The following is a 19,302-nucleotide window of genomic DNA, read 5'->3' as shown; positions in this document are numbered from 1 at the left end:
TTTCTTTGCTACATGTTGTTAGAGGTAAATGTTTGTCTTTGGATAGATTGAGTTTGAAGTGCAAGGATGGAGTAAAAGTTGTGCGTGTTGTGTCAGTGTCGTGGTTGGTGTTGATTTGTACTGTGAAGTGAAATGACTTAAAATATGTGTGTCCAACACCAGAAAGTCCACCAGCGTTCATATTATTTAACAAAATCCAGCCGAGCATCCTCTAGACCATTATACAAAGTTTCATTTCAGAATGGACTATGAGTCTACAACTTACAACAAAAAGCAAGAATAAAAGATGAGTATTATGAAAACTGTTTATTCAAATTCTACTGTTGCTACCTGTCTCTGAAGTGCATCACTATTTCTGCATGCCAAATGCTGTGAAAATGTGATGAGCCACCCAAATTATTGGCTTATTTCAAAACTAATAAATCAACTTTGGGCTACAAGAGGGTGATGACAGCCAGAGACTTTTCAGCAAAGTGTTTTAAATTAACTAACACTAATTATCCTCCACAGTAATTAACATTGAAGTTCATAGCCAGTACCATTTTCTACCGCAGCTTTTGTAATAACCACAGTTACATTCCGGACTTCGACTACATACTTTGTTACCATATGTTTTTTGTACAGTATGACATACAGCATTAATTGATTAACTCAGTAATTAACAATTTCATAAAATTTGCTTTAATTTGAAATATGGTGCATGTATATATAAACAAGGGGATTTACACAACTGAAGAAAAATAGTGTCCATTTATTTTTCTAAAATTTTAATCAACAACACTCTCTGTAATCCAAAATTCTACAGTAGTTCATCAAAAACAGGAATTCCAACCTACCCAAATTTTGAAGTACCAAGTACTTTTCAAAATAATGGCTTGTTCCTACACTAGTCTTTATAAGAGCATGTCAGTCATGAAATAATCAGTTAATGGTTTGAAAGCTAACGAGTAACATCCATGTTGGATTCACACGGATTTTTGAATCATACCGCCACAGTTATGTGTATTATACATGCGAAAATTAGCACATTGGCAACTGCAAGATTCAAGAACTTCAATGTATAAATATTTCCAAGTGATTCCTCTTACCCAAATGAAATGGCAAATTGATTAATTTGTGTTTTAATTAACATGGCTGTGAAATGTTATCAATTATGATATAGCTAACACAGTTAGAGGCAGAGCTGATTGAACTATCATGGGGTGATCTTCTTCAATGAAAAGTGTGAACTGTGCCAATTTTATGTTGTGCACTGTTTATTTGGTGGTATCACAGAAAAATTAATTTTAAAAACTAACATTGTGATTGTCGATACAGGCCTGAAGACCTAAACTAATCATTTATTGTAGGAAGTGAAGTGGTCACCATTCCTATTTTTCACGTTTGAAAAGAATAAAATGTGTGTGTTAATGTCATTTGAAACGTGCTGTTGTGTACAATATTGAGCAAACACCAATTCCACACTCATTTAAAATTTCAGCTTTGAGGTGAACAAAACTCACACTACTGAGGATCAGAGTATCAATCAATTCCGCCACAGAGTCAGTGCACATTCTCTACTACTTGCTATGCTGTGTTCTTAAAAATGTTTGAGAAGATAACTTACAACAGAATACTGAAGTATCTTTCTGAAAATAGCCTCTTTACGACTCAATTTCTCTTCTGTACAGGCTTCTCATCAGAGAAAGCATTGTATGATCTCAGTTCAGTTAAACTTCAGTTGTTAGATTAAAAAATTACAGAAGGGAATTAGAAAGGTATCACATTAAAGGCACATTTCATGCAAGGATGGATGGACACGCATCTTAAGAACTGAAAACATATCACATTAACAAATTATATAGTGTCTCTGTCCTAACAGTTGTCAGGCACATTTTCTGGTATTTTGGCAGATATTTCCAATTTCATTTTTGTAATGTGTAGCTGTAGTCAGCCCATAAAATTCTGCTCATCATGTCTTTCATGCAATGCCCAGTATTAATTTGTTTCATGTTACATACAAAATGATTTTTAAAGTTGAATTTTATGTGCCCAATTGACAGGGCGGCCCCATATCAGTGCAGTGCAATATTAATTTTATCAGAGGCAGTACATCAGCAGTACCAGCACTAACCTGGCCCATGCTGACTGCAGAATCACTGGCAAGTCACTGCTGGGGTACTGATTATTCTTCATGTTTTATTGTTCCTGTTAATGCATGATGGTAAAATGAATAATGCACTAAGCTAATATGGGCCCACTCTATTGAATGGGTATTTTTTGGTTGGTTCCAGCTACACATTACAGAAATGAAATCGGAATTATCTGTGGAAATAATAGACAAAATGTGCCACAGGAAAGACACCTAGTAGAACAAGAAGATCAAATTTGGACAGCACAAAAGCTGACCATGACAAGAAAATCAGAGTAATTAGTGCTCATATTGAGCTTCATCAGCGATCATTCTTCCTGCATGCCCTTTGTGAATGGAACAGGTAAGTGTGTGAAAGTAATTTTCACAAATGTACCTTCCACCACATATTTTAAAATGGCTTGCAGATTATAGTTGTAGACATGAATATGAGAAACTATGGTTACAGGCAATTGACGACAATACTGATTTTCATTATGCTTTGATTTCCTTCAAATTTTCTCCTTCCATACTATCCTAGCTATCACTTCTAAGATAAATTGAAGCTCTCAAGTCTTGTAAAGTGCAAACAAGCCATTTTCTGTACTCCTCTTCAGTACATCTCCCATACCCGAGAACTAAGAGAAATTTACCTTCACACCTTATTGGTCTGTTTCCTCTCTTCAGCCAGGAGGAATCTCTGATTCCAAAAACTAGCTTCTTGATGTGTTTTCGTACATTTATGATTGCCAACTGTATTTTCTTCAATACATAGATGATTATATTTAGTTCTTTGTTCACTTTCAAACATATAAAAGCACTTTTGGACATACAATGTTTTACACAATTAAGCAATACAAACAAACACATCAGCAGCATATGCAAAGCTCATTCTCTATGTGTGTGTGTGTGTGTGTGTGTGTGTGTGTGTGTGTGTGTGTGTCAGAGAGAGAGAGAGAGAGAGAGAGAGAGAGAGAGAGAGAGAGAAAGCACAAATTAAGGTAACAACCACTTACACTATAGCAGCCTTCGATGCCAAATTATCCTTGCGATGATGCTTCCTTTCACTCTGAAAATACAAAAGTCAGTCATAATTCAGTTATCTTTAAGCTGCCAAGTAATGACAAAGCAGATAACATGAAATGGGTGCTTCCATATTTGGAAAATTATCAAATAAACAAAAAATAAATTTTTATGTTGAAGTACTAAAATACCAAAATGAGAAGAACCGAAATAATAAAAATAAAATGAGGGAACAAAAATGGATGAAGATGATTGTTAAGTTTTCTCCAGTCCATATAGACAACTGGTTAGGGGTAGTAAAAGGCAAGTGCACTGCATCCTCCCCCTCCCCCCCCCCCCCAACGAACCATGGACCTTGCCGTTCGTGGGGAGGGTTGTGTGCCTCAGCGATACAGATAGCCATACTGTAGGTGCAATCACAACAGAGGGGTTTCTGTTGAGAGACCAGACAAACATGTGGTTCCTGTAGAGGGGCAGCAGCCTTTTCAGTAGTTGCAGAAGCAACAGTCTAGATAATTGACTAATCTGGTCTTGTAACATCAACCAAAACGGATTTGCTGTGCTGGTATTGCGAACAGCTGAAAGCAAGGGGAAACTACAGCCATAATTTTTCTCAAGGGCATGCAGCTTTACCGTATGGTCAAATGAGGATGGCGCCCTCTTGGGTAAAATATTCCAGAGGTAAAATAGTCCCCCATTCAGATCTCCGGATGGGGACCACTCAGGATGATGTCATTATCATGAGAAACAAAACTGGCGTTCTACACATCGGAGTGTGGAATGTCAGATCCCTTAGTCGGGCAGGTAGGTCAGAAAATTTAAAAGGGGCAATGGATAGGTTAAAGTTACGTATAGTGGAAATTAGTGATGTTCGGTGGCAGGAGGAACAAGACTTTTGGTCAGGTGAATACAGGGTTATAAACACAAAATGAAATATGGTTAATGCAGGAGTAGGTTTAATAATGCATAACAAATATAAATGCGGATAAGTTACTATCAACAGCATAGTGAATGCACTACTGTAGCCAAAACAGACACAATGTCCACGCCTACCACAGCAGTAAAAGTTTGTACACCAACTAGCTCCGCAGATGATGAAGAGATTAAAGAAATGTATGATGTGATACAAGAAATTATTTAGATAGTAAGGGAGACAAAAACTTGACAGTCATGGGGAACTGGAATTCGACAGTAAGAAAAGGAAGAGAAGGGAAAGTAGTAGGTTAATATGGACTGGGTGTAAGGAATAGAAGAGGAAGTCGCCTGGAGGAATTTTGCACATTGTTGTAGAATCATGAAAAAAGGCTGTATATGTGGAAGAGGCCTGGAGACACTGGAAGGTACCAGATTGACTATATAATGGTAAGACAGAGATTTAGGAACCAGATTTTAAATTGCAAGACATTTCCAGGGGCAGATGAGGACTCTGAGCACAATTTATTGGTTATGAACTGTAGACCAAACTGAAGACATGACAAAAAGGTAGGAATTTAAGGAGATGGGAGCTGGATAAACTGAAAGAACCAGAGGTTGCAAGGAGTTTCACAGAGAGTATTAGGCAATGATTGACAAGAGTAAGGGAAAGGAATACAGTAGAAGAAGAATCGGTAGAGTTGCGATATGAAATAGTGAAGACAGCAGAGAATCAAGTGCGTAAAAAGATGAGGGCTAGTAGAAATCCTTGGGTAACAGAAGAGGTACTGAATTTAATTGATGAAAGGAGAAAATATAAAAATGCCATAAATAAAGCAGGCAAAAATGAATACAAATATCTCAAAAATGAGATCATCAGAAAGTGCAAAATAGCTAATCAGAGATGGCTAGAGGACAAATGTAAGGATGTAGAAACATATATCACTGGGGGTAACAAAGATACTGCCTACAGGAAAATTAGAGAGACCTTTGTAGAAAAGAGAACCACCTGTATGAATATCAAGAGCTCAGCTGGAAAACCAGTCATAAGCAAAGAAGAGAAAGCCGAAAGGTGGAATGAATATGTAGAGGGTCTATACAAGGGCAATGGAGGGCAATATTATGGAAATGTAAGAGGATGAAGATGAAATGGGAGATATGGTATTGCGTGAAGAATCTGACAGAGCACTGAAAGACCTAAGTTGAAACTAGGCCCCAGGAGTAGATAACATACCATTACAGCTACTGATAGCCTTGGGAGAGCCAGCCATGACAAAACTGTTCCATCGGGAGAGCAAGATGTATGAGGCAGGCAAAATACCATCGGACTTTAAGAAGACTTTAATATTCCAGTCACAAAGAAAATTACAGAATATCAGTTTAATAAGTCATGGCTGCAAAATACTGACACGAATTCTATATAGACGAATGAAAAAACTGGTATAAGGCGACCTCGGTGAAAATAAATTTGGATTCCATAGAAATGTTGGAACACGTGAGGCAATACTGACCCTACGACTTACCTTAGAAGATAGATTAAGGAAAGGCAAACATTCGTAGACTTAGAGAAAGCTTTTGACTATGTTGACTGGAAAACTCTTTTTCAAGTTCTGAAGGTGGCAGGGGTAAAATACAGGGAGCAAAAGGCTATTTACAATTTGTACAGAAACTAGATGGCTGTTATAAGAGTTGAGGGGCACAAAAGGCAAGCAGTGATTGAGAGGGAAGTGAAACAGGGTTGTAGCCGATCCCTGATGTTATTCAATCTGTATATTGAGCAAGCAGTAAAGGAAACAAAAGAAAATTTGGAGTAGGAATTAAAATCCATGGAGAAGAAATAAAAACTTTGTTGTTTGCCGAAGACAATGTAATTCTGTCAGAGCAGCATAGGACATGGAAGAGCAGTTGACTGGAATGGACAGTGTCTTGAAGGGAGGATATGAGATGAACATCAACAAAAGCAAAACCAAGGTAATGAAATGTAGTTGAATTAAATCTGGTGATGCTGATGGAATTAAGAGTAGGAAATGAGAAAATGTTTCTGAAGAAGAGAAATTTGTTAATATTGAGTATAGGTTTAAGTGTCAGGGAGTCATTTCTGAAAGTGTTTGTATGATGGACTGTAGTCATGTATGGAAGTGAAACATGGCTCCTAAATAGTTTAGACAAGAAGAGAATAGAGGCTTTCAAAATCTGGTGCTACATAAGAATGTTGAAGGTTAGATGGGTAGATAGTGTAACTAATGAGGAAGTACTGAATAGAATTGGGGAGAAGAAGAATTTGTGGCAGAACTTGACTAGAAGAATGGATCGGTTGGTAGGACACATTCGGAGGCATCAAGGGATAACCAATTTTTAGTATTGCAGGGAAGCTTGGAGGGTAAAAATCGTACAGGGAGACCAAGAGATGAATATACTAAGCAGATTCAGAAGGATATAGGTTGGAGTAGTTAGTCGGAAATGAAGAGGCTTGCGCAGGATAGAGTAGCACGGAAAGCTGCATCAAACAAGTCTCTGGACTGAAGACCACAACAAAAACATTGCACTGTGCAGTATAATGATAAGTTCCAGCTTATGCACAAACAAAGATCCACACTAAGCCCTACAGATTTCTTTATACTACCAATGAAGTTGTCACCAACAAAAACAAATGTAATGGTATTTGCAGGGTAAGGAATAATAATAGTACAAAGTGGAACTTCTAGAAAAGTTTTACACTTTAAACACATACACATCCAAAAGCGCAAAGAGAGCCATTTTCAGACTAAAAGTTCAAAGGTCTGGAATTCAGTCTTCATCTTGTGCTAGGACTTTTTACTGTCACTGCTTCTTTTACCACTTCAAGGCTTTGTTAATGTGAATTGCCTAGTCACATTGTAATTTGGAGGCCATGTTAAATTATAGGCCCCCTATAGTGGCCGTTTAAGTCACTTCAAGGGCTGGACGAAGACAATGGCACACCAGCTAAAATAGGACCACGCACAATAGCACTGCGGTTTTTATACACCAGCTTCAGATTAAGGTTTACTCAGTATACATACATACGTACATAATATGCTCATTAGTGGCAAACATTTTAATTTATGTTGTGATTTTTAAAAATATTTTCTGATTGCAAATAAAATGATGTTCCTATGTGACTGTATTTACTTATTATTGACATAAGAACCTATTTATTTTGGCCACACTTTATTTTCAGTATCTGGCTGCTATGCTGTCAAAAAATTGGCAGAATTGGTAGAATGTTTACAGTGTGTGTGTGTGTGTGTGCGCGCGTGCGCGTGCGATATCTTTCTGGGGTTGCACTACAAACCGAGGTTTCGAATTCACTAGCACAGTGCTTATTTGCTATAGTTTTGTCTTGAAAATGAGTGTTGTCACCTGTTGAAATATTGGTAGTTGCAACTGGCTGCATCCCTGCAAGTTATTTGAACAAGTTATATAATGGGAGAAACTCAGGTCTCATTCGTAGCAAGACTTCTCGATGACACACTGCAGTATGTCAAACTATTGTGCTGCTCTTGTAGTACAAATTGTGTGGCTTTTAGAATTGCTGTAACAGATGTTGCCCAAAAGTTTACTGATTCACTATTGATGTTCTGAATTGACTCACAAGAAGCTAACACTGACTGCTTGCTTATCTAGTCATTTCAGGTAAATCCTCAGAGAATAGCTAAAATGGGCACTGCAACAAGAAAGGGGCAATACATTGGTAATAATAGCTGGAAAGTATGATAGAACTGGGACTGTCAGATTGACATAGCAAAGAGTACTCATTCCTCAATTGAAAGAAAAAAAAAAAAAAAAAAAAAAAAAAAAAAATAAAAATAAAAATATTTAAAGACACGGTAGTAAGGTAAAGAGTAAAAAAGCCAGGTGCATAAACAAACTGCAATAGCATACATTGGGAGCTGCCCACCTGCATCCTACAGATACACCAATGACTGTGGATGACCCAATAGTGTAACAAATCGTGTCACTGGAGAACTGTCCCCACTCGTCCTTATTTACTATCGGTAAGAAAAGACCGTTCTACAAAGAATTGTTAGTTGGCTGTCAGGTTATGGGTGCTATATTATAGTGTAGTTTCCACTTGCTGAAATCGCCACAAAACATTGACTTATGATAAAACAGGTCTTTGTCTTGTTTCTGCACCAAACTCACTAAGTAACTTTCAAGATGTAGCCACTTTTAGGACAACTGTTGATGATACAGATAGCCAAAGCCAGGTCTTGATAGGAACAGAAAGGATGTCTGCACTGCCTAAGAATGATCCATTGCTCAGATCCGGTAGCGGTAAATAAAATGTAAAATAAGCAGCTCTCGTGGATTACTACTACTACTACTACTACTACTACTATAATTATTATTACTATTATTAATAACAGTAAGGATTCCATACAATACACTGGATTAGTATACAAAATGCCCCAATGAAATTCAAGATTTGATATTACATTTTTTACATCTGTATTCATAAGTTACATTACATTGTCATAATTTTCACATATGTATCAACATGAAATGAATATACAAATTGTGTCTGCACTCAAGAGATCATGATCAGAAACCAACATGCATATTGTGTGTTTACTTCTGCAATTGGTTCACTTTGTAATAATAATAATAATAATAATAATAATAATAATAATGACACACTGCAGTATGTCAAACTATTGTGCTGCTCTTGTAGTACAAATTGTGTGGCTTTTAGAATTGCTGTAACAGATGTTGCCCAAAAGTTTACTGATTCACTATTGATGTTCTGAATTGTAATAATAATGTAACCCGTGGAGGCCCGGGAAAAGAATAGGCCTCCGGTATGTTCTGCCAGTCGTAAAAGGCGACGAAAAGAACAAACCACTAATAGGGCTAACCCCCCTTTAGTATGATTAGTTGGTTCAGGACAGAACTAAAGAAGCCTCGGACAAGCGCCGTCGTGGTCGGGGACGACGCTTGAACCCTATGCCCGCCCACAATGGTAACGACACTGCTAGCCAACTGGAAAATGATTTAAATCCAAATAGAGGTGTTTTGCAGGATATGCTTCCTGCAACCACCCTAGAAGGAAAACAAAGACAGAGGATGAGATGGTCAGATGAAGTTAATCGACACCTCATGTTCTGTTATTACCAAGCAACAAACCTAGGAACCAACACAACTGGATACAGATCACAAGTATACACAACATTTATTACCAGATACCCAGAATTAAAATTTTTAACAGAACAACGACTAGCTGATCAGATCCGTGTAATAATCAAAAATAACAGGATACCCCAGTCAGAATTAGAAAACATCAAACAACAAGTACAACAAATACTTGAACAAAATAATGTGCAATCAGAAGAAGAAGAAAATACAGTAATGGACTCAAACATCCCAGAGCAAACAAACAAAGAACAACACGCACCAATTAAACAATCAGAGGAAAACGAAATCTTAAGACAGCCACCAGAACAAGCACAAATAGAACACGAAGTGACACACATGTTAGATATAGAAGAAAAATTTCAGCTGACATATATAGAATACAAAGACACAAATACAGACATAAGACCATTCTTGCATAGACCACCAAATAACCCACAAGTCGAAACAACAATAAAAACTATCAACACAATCATACACAACAAAATAAATGAAAACACAACTATGGAAGAGTTACAACTACTGGTTTATATAGGAGCACTCACTACACTAAATATACACACTAGGCAGAGATCAGAACCAACCAACACACAGAAGAAACCCACAAAACCAGCATGGAAACACAGGTTACAGATCAGAATAGAAAAACTGAGAAAAGACATCGGACAGCTAACACAATTTATAAGAAATGAAATCTCGGAAAAAAAACGAAAAAGGTTAGGTAAAATCTCACAACAAGAAGCGACAGAGCAATTAGACGAAAAGAAGCAGAAATTACAAGCATTAGCCAAACGACTCAGAAGATACAAAAAAAAGTGAAAATAGAAGGAAACAAAACCAAACATTCAACACAAACCAAAAGAAATTTTACCAGACAATAGATAACACACACATTAAAATAAACAATCCACCAAACATAACAGACATGGAACACTTCTGGAGCAACATATGGTCTAACCCGGTACAACATAACAGGCATGCACGGTGGATACAAGCAGAAACAGACACATACAAGATGATACCACAAATGCCTGAAGTGATAATTTTGCAACATGAAGTCACCCAAGCAATTAATTCTATTCACAATTGGAAAGCCGCTGGAAATGATAAAATAGCAAATTTATGGTTAAAGTAGTTCACCTCGACACATTCACATCTAACTAAATTATTTAACAGTTACATTGCAGACCCACACACATTCCCTGATACACTTACACATGGAATAACTTATCTGAAACCTAAAGATCAAGCAGACACAGCGAACCCAGCTAAATATCGCCCCATAACATGCCTACCAACAATATACAAAATATTAACTTCAATCATTAAACAGAAATTAATGACACATACAACACAGAACAAAATTATAAATGAAGAACAAAAAGGCTGTTGCAAAGGAGCACGAGGATGTAAAGAGCAACTGATAATAGATGCAGAGGTGACATATCAAGCTAAAACTAAACAAAGGTCGCTACACTACGCATACATTGATTACCAAAAAGCTTTTGATAGTGCACCCCACTCATGGTTACTACAAATATTGGAAATATACAAAGTAGATCCTAAATTGATACAGTTCCTAAACATAGTAATGAAAAATTGGAAAACCACACTTAATATCCAAACAAATTCAAATAATATCACATCACAGCCAATACAGATTAAGTGTGGAATATACCAAGAAGACTCATTAAGTCCTTTCTGGTTCTGCCTAGCTCTGAACCCACTATCCAACATGCTAAGTAATACAAATTATGGATACAATATTACTGGAACATACCCACACAAAATCACACATTTGCTATACATGGATGATCTAAAACTACTGGCAGCAACAAATCAACAACTCAACCAATTACTAAAGATAACAGAAGTATTCAGCAATGATGTAAGTATGGCTTTTGGAACAGACAAATGTAAGAAAAATAGCATAGTCAAGGGAAAACACACTAAACAAGAAGCTTACATATTGGATAACCACAGCGACTGCATAGAAGCGATGGAAAAAACGGATGCCTATAAATATCTAGGATACAGACAAAAAATAGGAATAGATAATACAAATATTAAAGAAGAACTAAAAGAAAAATATAGACAAAGACTAACAAAAATACTGAAAACAGAATTGACAGCAGGAAACAAGACCAAAGCTATAAATACTTATGCCATACCAATATTGACCTACTCATTTGGAGTAGTGAAATGGAGTAACACAGACCTAGAAGCACTCAATACACTTACACGATCACAATGCCATAAATATAGAATACATCACATACATTCAGCAACAGAAAGATTCACATTAAGCAGAAAGGAAGGAGGAAGGGGTTTATCGATATAAAAAACCTACATTATGGACAGGTAGACAATTTAAGAAAATTCTTTATAGAACGAGCAGAAACTAGCAAAATACACAAAGCAATCACTCATATAAATACATCGGCTACACCACTACAATTTCATAACCACCTCTACAACCCTTTAGACCACATAACATCAACAGATACGAAGAAAGTAAATTGGAAAAAGAAAACACTTCATGGCAAGCACCCGTATCATCTAACACAGCCACACATCGATCAAGACGCATCCAACACATGGCTAAGAAAAGGCAATATATACAGTGAGACAGAAGGATTCATGATTGCAATACAGGATCAAACAATAAACACCAGGTATTACAGCAAGCATATTATTAAAGATCCCAATACCACAACAGATAAATGCAGACTTTGTAAACAACAAATAGAAACAGTAGATCACATCACAAGCGGATGTACAATACTAGCAAATACAGAATACCCCAGAAGACTTGACAATGTCGCAAAAATAATACATCAACAGCTTGCCTTACAACATAAACTTTTAAAACAACAAGTTCCTACATACAAGTATGCACCACAAAATGTACTGGAGAATGATGAATACAAATTATACTGGAACAGAACCATTATAACAGATAAAACAACGCCACATAACAAACATGACATCATACTCACCAATAAAAAGAAGAAATTAACACAACTAATCGAAATATCCATACCCAATACAACAAATATACAAAAGAAAACAGGAGAAAAAATTGAATAATACATCCAACTGGCTGAGGAAGTCAAAGACATGTGGCATCAGGATAAAGTTGACATCATACCAATTATAGTATCAACTACAGAAGTCATACCACACAATATCCACCAGTATATCAATGCAATACAGCTACATCCAAACACATATATACAACTACAGAAATCCGTAATTATTGATACATGTTCAATTACCCGAAAGTTCCTAAATGCAATATAACACATACCGTACAGTTAATAGGAAGTGACGCTTGATCAAGGTCCGCGTCACTTTCCATTCTCAACCAGACTTAACGTCTGAGAAAGTAAAGAAATAATAATAATGTTATTACTATAACTAGAAACTTTTTGAAATGGTAAATCAAAATTGTGTTGTAAAAGAAATTCTTTTCTATTAAAAGGTTAGCATTGAAACAACTGGAATAACTTTAAATTGTAAGATCTAGGGTAAAAAGTATTGGTGGGAATTGTAGTTACTATGCTCAGCATGTTCACATAGTAGTGTTGCATTCTGGACCTCCCGCCTATTGGCTGAGACTAGCAGAGAAGATTATATACAGGGTGTCCCATTTATCTTGACTATCCTAAATAACTGTTTGTCCAGATGCAAATTACAAAATGTTTCAAGCAAATGTTCTTTATCCATCAGGGGGACATCAAACAGCATGATTACCTTTGTTGTAGCTTTGTTTTTTACACAGATATCAACGGCTATATGACTTTCTTTAAATGGCGCCCTGTATTTTTTATTCGGTATATCATTTCCTCTCCTAAAGACATATTCAAAAATGTATCACAGTGTACTATTCACTGAAACACAACATAATTAATTACATAACACAACATTGACATTGACGCTCCCAGAGCTTAGTGCAGGTACTCGGGGTAATGGAACACATCCGTGTGCTGATGATGACAGAGGACAAATGTAAACACCGTCATTGCATCAACCATCGTCAGTTGCAGAGTTGTGTGAGTAGAATGTACACCAACGAAGAGAAGGTAGAAGTGCTACTCATCTATGGGGAATGTAAGTTAGCAGAACAGTAATTGCAATACTGTTTTCTTATGTATGGGTACATTTAGCACAGTAGTTTAGTCCTTTTTAATGCTGTTGTATACAGTAGGCATACAGTAAAGGCTGTCGTTCCTACAAAATGCATTGACATAAAGTTTCTTTTATTGTTGTTGTTGTTGTTGTTGTTGAAGGTAGGCGAAATGCTACGCAGGCAGCGGAACTGTACAGATAGCGATGTCCTGACAAGAACCCACCTTCCCGACGGATGTTTTCTCATCTTGCTGCAACTTTTCAGGAAACGGGAAGTTTCAACCCACGACAACGCAGTCATCATAGCATTCGCATAGACAAAGCTGCCGAAGCTACTGTTCTCGCTTCTGTTGCTATGAATCCACATGTGAGCACACGATAGCTTGAACATGAGATTGGCATTCCTAAAACCAGTGTACATCGTGTTCTTACACGTCACAGGTTCCATCCTTACCACGTACACCTACATCAATAATTGCATGGGAACAATTTCCAGAATCGTGTACAGTTTTTTCAGTGGGCACAGTGGCAAATCCTCGCCAACCCAAACTTGTTCTCCAATGTTCTATTTACATATGAATGTTCCTTCTCAAACAAAGGACAGGTAAATACAAGAAACATGCATTATTGGTCCAGTAATAACACACAATGGCTTAGACAGGTGGAACATCAGCTTCAATGGAGAGTTAACGTTATTTCATTAATGGTAGTCTAAACGCCACAGCATATGCCAACTTCCTCAGATGAATTCTTTCTCTTCTTCTGGATGAAGTGCCGCTAAGAACAACAACGCTTATGTGGCATCAACACAATGAATGCCCAGCACATAAAGCCTTGTGTGCATGTCAAGTTCTGAACCGGAGGTATTCTGTCTGATGGATTGGTCGAGGAGGAACCGTTACTTGGCCTGCTAGGTCTCCTGATTTAAATCCTTTGGACTTTTTTCTTTGGGGATGCATTAAAGCCACTGTCTATCGCGATATTCCAACAACTCCAGAGGCAATGGAGGAACATACTGTGCTTGCTTGTAATTCTCTTCAGCAGGCAACACTGGATGCAGTAAATAATTCTTTCATTCAATGAGTGCACCAGTGTAGCGGTGTCCAGGGTCACCACTTTGAGCACTTTGAATGTTTTACTCCTAGGCAATGGTACAGGAGAGTCAAAGTCAATTATGTGTTATGTTTTTAATGGGTTTTCATTTGTTTTCAGACAACTCCAGCAAGTGGACGAGTTTGTGATCCTGGGCTCAAAGTCAATGTTATGTTATGTAATTAATAATGTTGTGTTTGAGTGAATGGTACACTGTGATACAATTTTGAATAGGTCTTTGGGAGGGGAGATGAATTACCAAACAATAAATACAGGGTGCCATTTAAAAAAGTCATACTGCTGTTCATATCTTTGTATAAAACAAAGGTACAATGAGGGCAATCATGCTGATTGACGTCCCCCTGAGGGCTAAAGAACATTTACTTGAAACATTTTGTAATTTGCAGCTGGACAAACAGTTATTTTGGGGGGTCAAGATAAATGGGACACCCTGTTATAATGTGGAATATGAAATCAAGTAGATCGTGAAGTTTCATTTAATGTACTGCACAAGTATACACAACGGGAACAATAATAAAGCTGACAATCCGCAGCGACAGATTCCTGACTGTAAATGGAGGAAGAAGGGTAATATGAACATGTATCCGGAAATGCATGTGTCCAGAAATGCATTGTTGCCACAATAGATGGCACTGACAAATGACAGTTCCTCTGATCATCTGCCGTGTGTTCATTGTGTGTTGCAGGCTGTGTAATTGTCGTAGCGTACTGCAAGCAGCAGAATGGTTCAGTATTCATATCAGGAACAAGCTGATGGAAAAGGGCAAGGGGCAAGACGGCTATACCAAAACGAGTACCCTCACAGACACTAACCACATCACACATTTCAAGGCTTTCTTGAGTGTTTGTGTGCTCATGGATCCTTTCTGACTGATGAACGGACTGTGCGTACACCAGATTTGGATGAGTGGGTGCTACAGGATATTGAGATGAACCCCAGTAAAAGCTGCAGGCAAGTGGCCCACCAACATGGTGTACGACAGAGTACGATAATGTGTATCCTGCATGATAACCACTACTATTCCTGTCAACTACAATCCCATGGAGGCCACTTTGAACATCTGTTGTGACATGGATGTGGTGCAGCTCTGTGCTGTGTTCCAGGATGATTTCTTGTTGTTGCATGCATACTATGCATTTCCGAACCCACGTTCATAGGACCTGTCTTTCACCATTTCCAGTCAGGAATTCATCTCTGCAGTTTTCCAGTTTCATTAATTTTCACCTTACATACAAAAAAATTTTAAAACAATTTGCTAGCAGCAACCTCATCAATATGGACAAAACTGTACCAACAGACAGAGCAAGTAGTAATGGACAATAGATAGAAGACAAGTGAAAAAAATATTTTAATCAGCTGAACTTAATTTCACAAAAATTCTAATTTTTATCTTTCACTTCTTCTCGAGTTAACAGAAAATGAATGCAAAACAGATAACTGTAGACCTTATTGAGATTTGCAAAGCATTATTAATTCAATAGCAAAATAAAAGGTAAGTGAGAAGTTCCATTATGAAACACTTTATGATCCAATCTTTTAAATAAATTAAGCCTCACCTTTTGAAACAAGTTCTGTACTAAAATAAGATGCATTACAGGCAGTTATTCAAAAAATAGTGTTACCAATAATCCAACAATCTTGAGTATGCATATACCTTTAAAAATTGTATACACAAGGAAAACATTTCAACCAAACTGAGTGTATTCAGGGATTTAATGTCTAACATGTATCAAAGTGTATTCGCAAATACTATTTGCAAGTAAACATTTTTTAACAATGGGGGCAAGGAAACAATATCACACCCTCATGGTTCATCATATAAGCTTCAAGGTAATGATTCAGGGGAAATGGTTTTGAACATGTACCACAGACAAACTCTTTTACTTTATTGTGCAACAGCATATGCCTCCTGAAATTGTTTAAGTCCAAAAAAGACTTTAAAGACTCAGCACATTCAAATGGTTTCTCTACGGTGTGATGATGGCGTCCTCTTGGGTAAAATATTCCGGAGGTAAAATAGTCCCCCATTTGGATCTCCGGGCGGGGACTACTCAAGAGGACGTCGTTATCAGGAGAAAGAAAACTGGCATTCTGTGGATCAGAGCGTGGAATGTCAGATCCCTTAACTGGGCAGGTAGGTTAGAAAACTTGAAAGGGGAAATGGATAGGTTAAAGTTAGATATAGTGGGAATTAGTGAAGTTCGGTGGCAGGAGGAACAAGACTTTTGGTCAGGTAAATACAGGGTTATAAATACAAAATCAAATAGGGGTAATGCAGGAGTAGGTTTAATAATGAATTAAAAAAATAGGAGTGCGGGTAAGCTACTACAAACAGCATAGTGAACGCATTATTGTGGCCAAGATAGACACGAAAGCCCACACCTACTACAGTAGTACAAGTTTATATGCCAACTAGCTCTGCAGATGATGAAGAAATTGATGAAATGTATGATGAGATAAAAGAAATTATTCAGGTAGTGAAGGGAGACGAAAATTTAATAGTCATGGGTGACTGGAATTCGAGAGTAGGAAAAGGGAGAGAAGGAAACATAGTAGGTGAATATGGATTGGGGGAAAGAAATGAAAGAGGAAGTCGCCTGGTAGAATATTGCACAGAGCATAACTTAATCATAGCTAACACTTGGTTCAAGAATCATAAAAGAAGGTTGTACACATGGAAGAATCCTGGAAATACTAGAAGGTATCAGATAGATTATATAATGGTAAGACAGAGATTTAGGAACCAAGTATTAAATTGTAAGACATTTCCAGGGGCACAATCTATTGGTTATGATCTGTAGATTAAAACTGAAGAAACTGCAAAAAGGTGGGAATTTAAGGAGATGGGACCTGGATAAACTGAAAGAACCAGAGGTTGTACAGAGTTTCAGGGAGAGCATAAGGGAACAATTGACAGGAACGGGGGAAAGAAATACAGTAGAAGAAGAATGGGCAGCTCTGAGGGATGAAGTAGTGAAGGCAGCAGAGAATCAAGTAGGTAAAAAGACGAGGGCTAGTAGAAACCCTTGGGTAACAGAAGAAATATTGAATTTAATTGATGAAAGGAGAAAATATAAAAATGCAGTAAATGAAGCAGGCAAAAAGGAATACAAACGTCTCAAAAATGAGATCAACAGGAAGTGCAAAATGGCTAAGCAGGGATGACTAGAGGACAAATGTAAGGATGTAGAGGCTTATCTCACTAGGGGTAAGATAGATACTGCCTACAGGAAAATTAAAGAGACCTTTGGAGAAAAGAGAACCACTTATATGAATATCAAGAGCTCAGATGGAAACCCAGTTCTAAGCAAAGAAGGGAAAGCAGAAAGGTGGAAGGAGTATATAGAGGGTCTATACAACGGCAATGTACTTGAGGACAATATTATGGAAATGGAAGAGTATGTAGATGAAGATGAAATGGGAGATACGATACTGCGTGAAGAGTTTGATAGAGCACTGAAAGACCTGAGTCGAAACAAGGCCCCCGGAGTAGACAACATTCCATTGGAACTACTGACGGCCTTGAGAGAGTCACTCCTGACAAAACTCTACCATCTGGTGAGCAAGATGCATGAGACAGGCGAAATACCCTCAGACTTCAAGAAGAATATAATAATTCCAATCCCAAAGAAAGCAGGTGTTGACAGATGTGAAAATTACCGAACAATCAGTTTAATAAGCCACAGCTGCAAAATACTAACGTGAATTCTTTACAGACGAATGGAAAAACTAGTAGAAGCTGACCTTGGGGAAGATCAGTTTGGATTCCGTAGAAATATTGGAACACGTGAGGCAATACTGACCTTACGACTTATCTTAGAAGAAAGATTAAGGAAAGGCAAATCTACATTTCTAGCATTTGTAGACTTAGAGAAAGCTTTTGACAATGTTGACTGGAATACTCTCTTTCAAATTCTAAAGGTGGCAGGGGTAAAATACAGGGAGTGAAAGGCTATTTACAATTTGTACAGAAACCAGACGGCAGTTATACGAGTCGAGGGGCATGAAAGGAAAGCAGCGGTTGGGAAGGGAGTGAGACAGGGTTGTAGCCTCTCCCCGATGTTATTCAATCTGTATATTGAGCAAGCAGTAAATGAAACAAAAGAAAAATTCGGAGTAGGTGGCTCTGAGCACTATGGGACTTAACATCTATGGTCATCAGTCCCCTCGGAGTAGGTATTAAAATCCGTGGAGAAGAAATAAAGACATTGAGGTTCGCCAATGACATTGTAATTCTGTCAGAGACAGCAAAGGACTTGGAAGAGCAGTTGAACGGAACGGACAGTGTCTTGAAAGGAGGATATAAAATGAACATCAACAAAAGCAAAACAAGGATAATGGAATGTAGTCGAATTAAGTCGGGTGATGCTGAGGGAATTAGATTAGGAAATGAGACAAAGTAGTAAAGGAGTTTTGCTATTTGGGGAGCAAAATAACTGATGATGGTCGAAGTAGAGAGGATATAAAATGTGTACTGGCAATGGCAAGGAAAGCGTTTCTGAAGAAGAGAAATTTGTTAACATTGAGTATGGATTTAAGTGTCAGGAAGTGGTTTCTGAAAGTATTTGTATGGAGTGTATCCATGTATGGAAGTGAAACATGGACGATAAATAGTTTAGACAAGAAGAGTATAGAAGCTTTAGAAATGTGGTGCTACAGAATAATGCTGAATATTAGATGGGTAGATCACTTAACTAATGAGGAGGTATTGAATAGAATTGGGGAGAAGAGGAGTTTGTGGCACAACTTGACAAGAAGAAGGGACCGGTTGGTAGGACATGTTCTGAGGCATCAAGGGATCACAAATTTAGCATTGGAAGGCAGCGTGGAGGGTGAAAATCGTAGAGGGAGACCAAGAGAT

At 37.6% G+C, this 19,302-nt stretch overlaps 1 protein-coding gene across 2 annotated transcripts in view; it reads right to left on the bottom strand.

The window, feature by feature from the left end:
• Positions 1-19,302, bottom strand: part of LOC126215103 (oocyte zinc finger protein XlCOF6-like) — a 147,959-nt gene that overhangs the window by 72,712 nt on the left and 55,945 nt on the right. For both annotated transcript variants that reach the window (XM_049941754.1, XM_049941753.1), the window contains one exon: positions 3,127-3,179. In XM_049941754.1, coding sequence (XP_049797711.1) covers positions 3,127-3,179 — 53 coding nt within the window. The remainder of the gene's footprint in view (positions 1-3,126; positions 3,180-19,302) is intronic.

The sequence above is a fragment of the Schistocerca nitens genome, chromosome 12 (assembly GCF_023898315.1).
Source record: "Schistocerca nitens isolate TAMUIC-IGC-003100 chromosome 12, iqSchNite1.1, whole genome shotgun sequence".
Classification (NCBI taxonomy): Eukaryota; Metazoa; Arthropoda; class Insecta; order Orthoptera; family Acrididae; genus Schistocerca; species Schistocerca nitens.
Note: the sequence above shows the minus strand (reverse complement) of the source record. Positions and strands in the feature narration are given on the sequence as shown.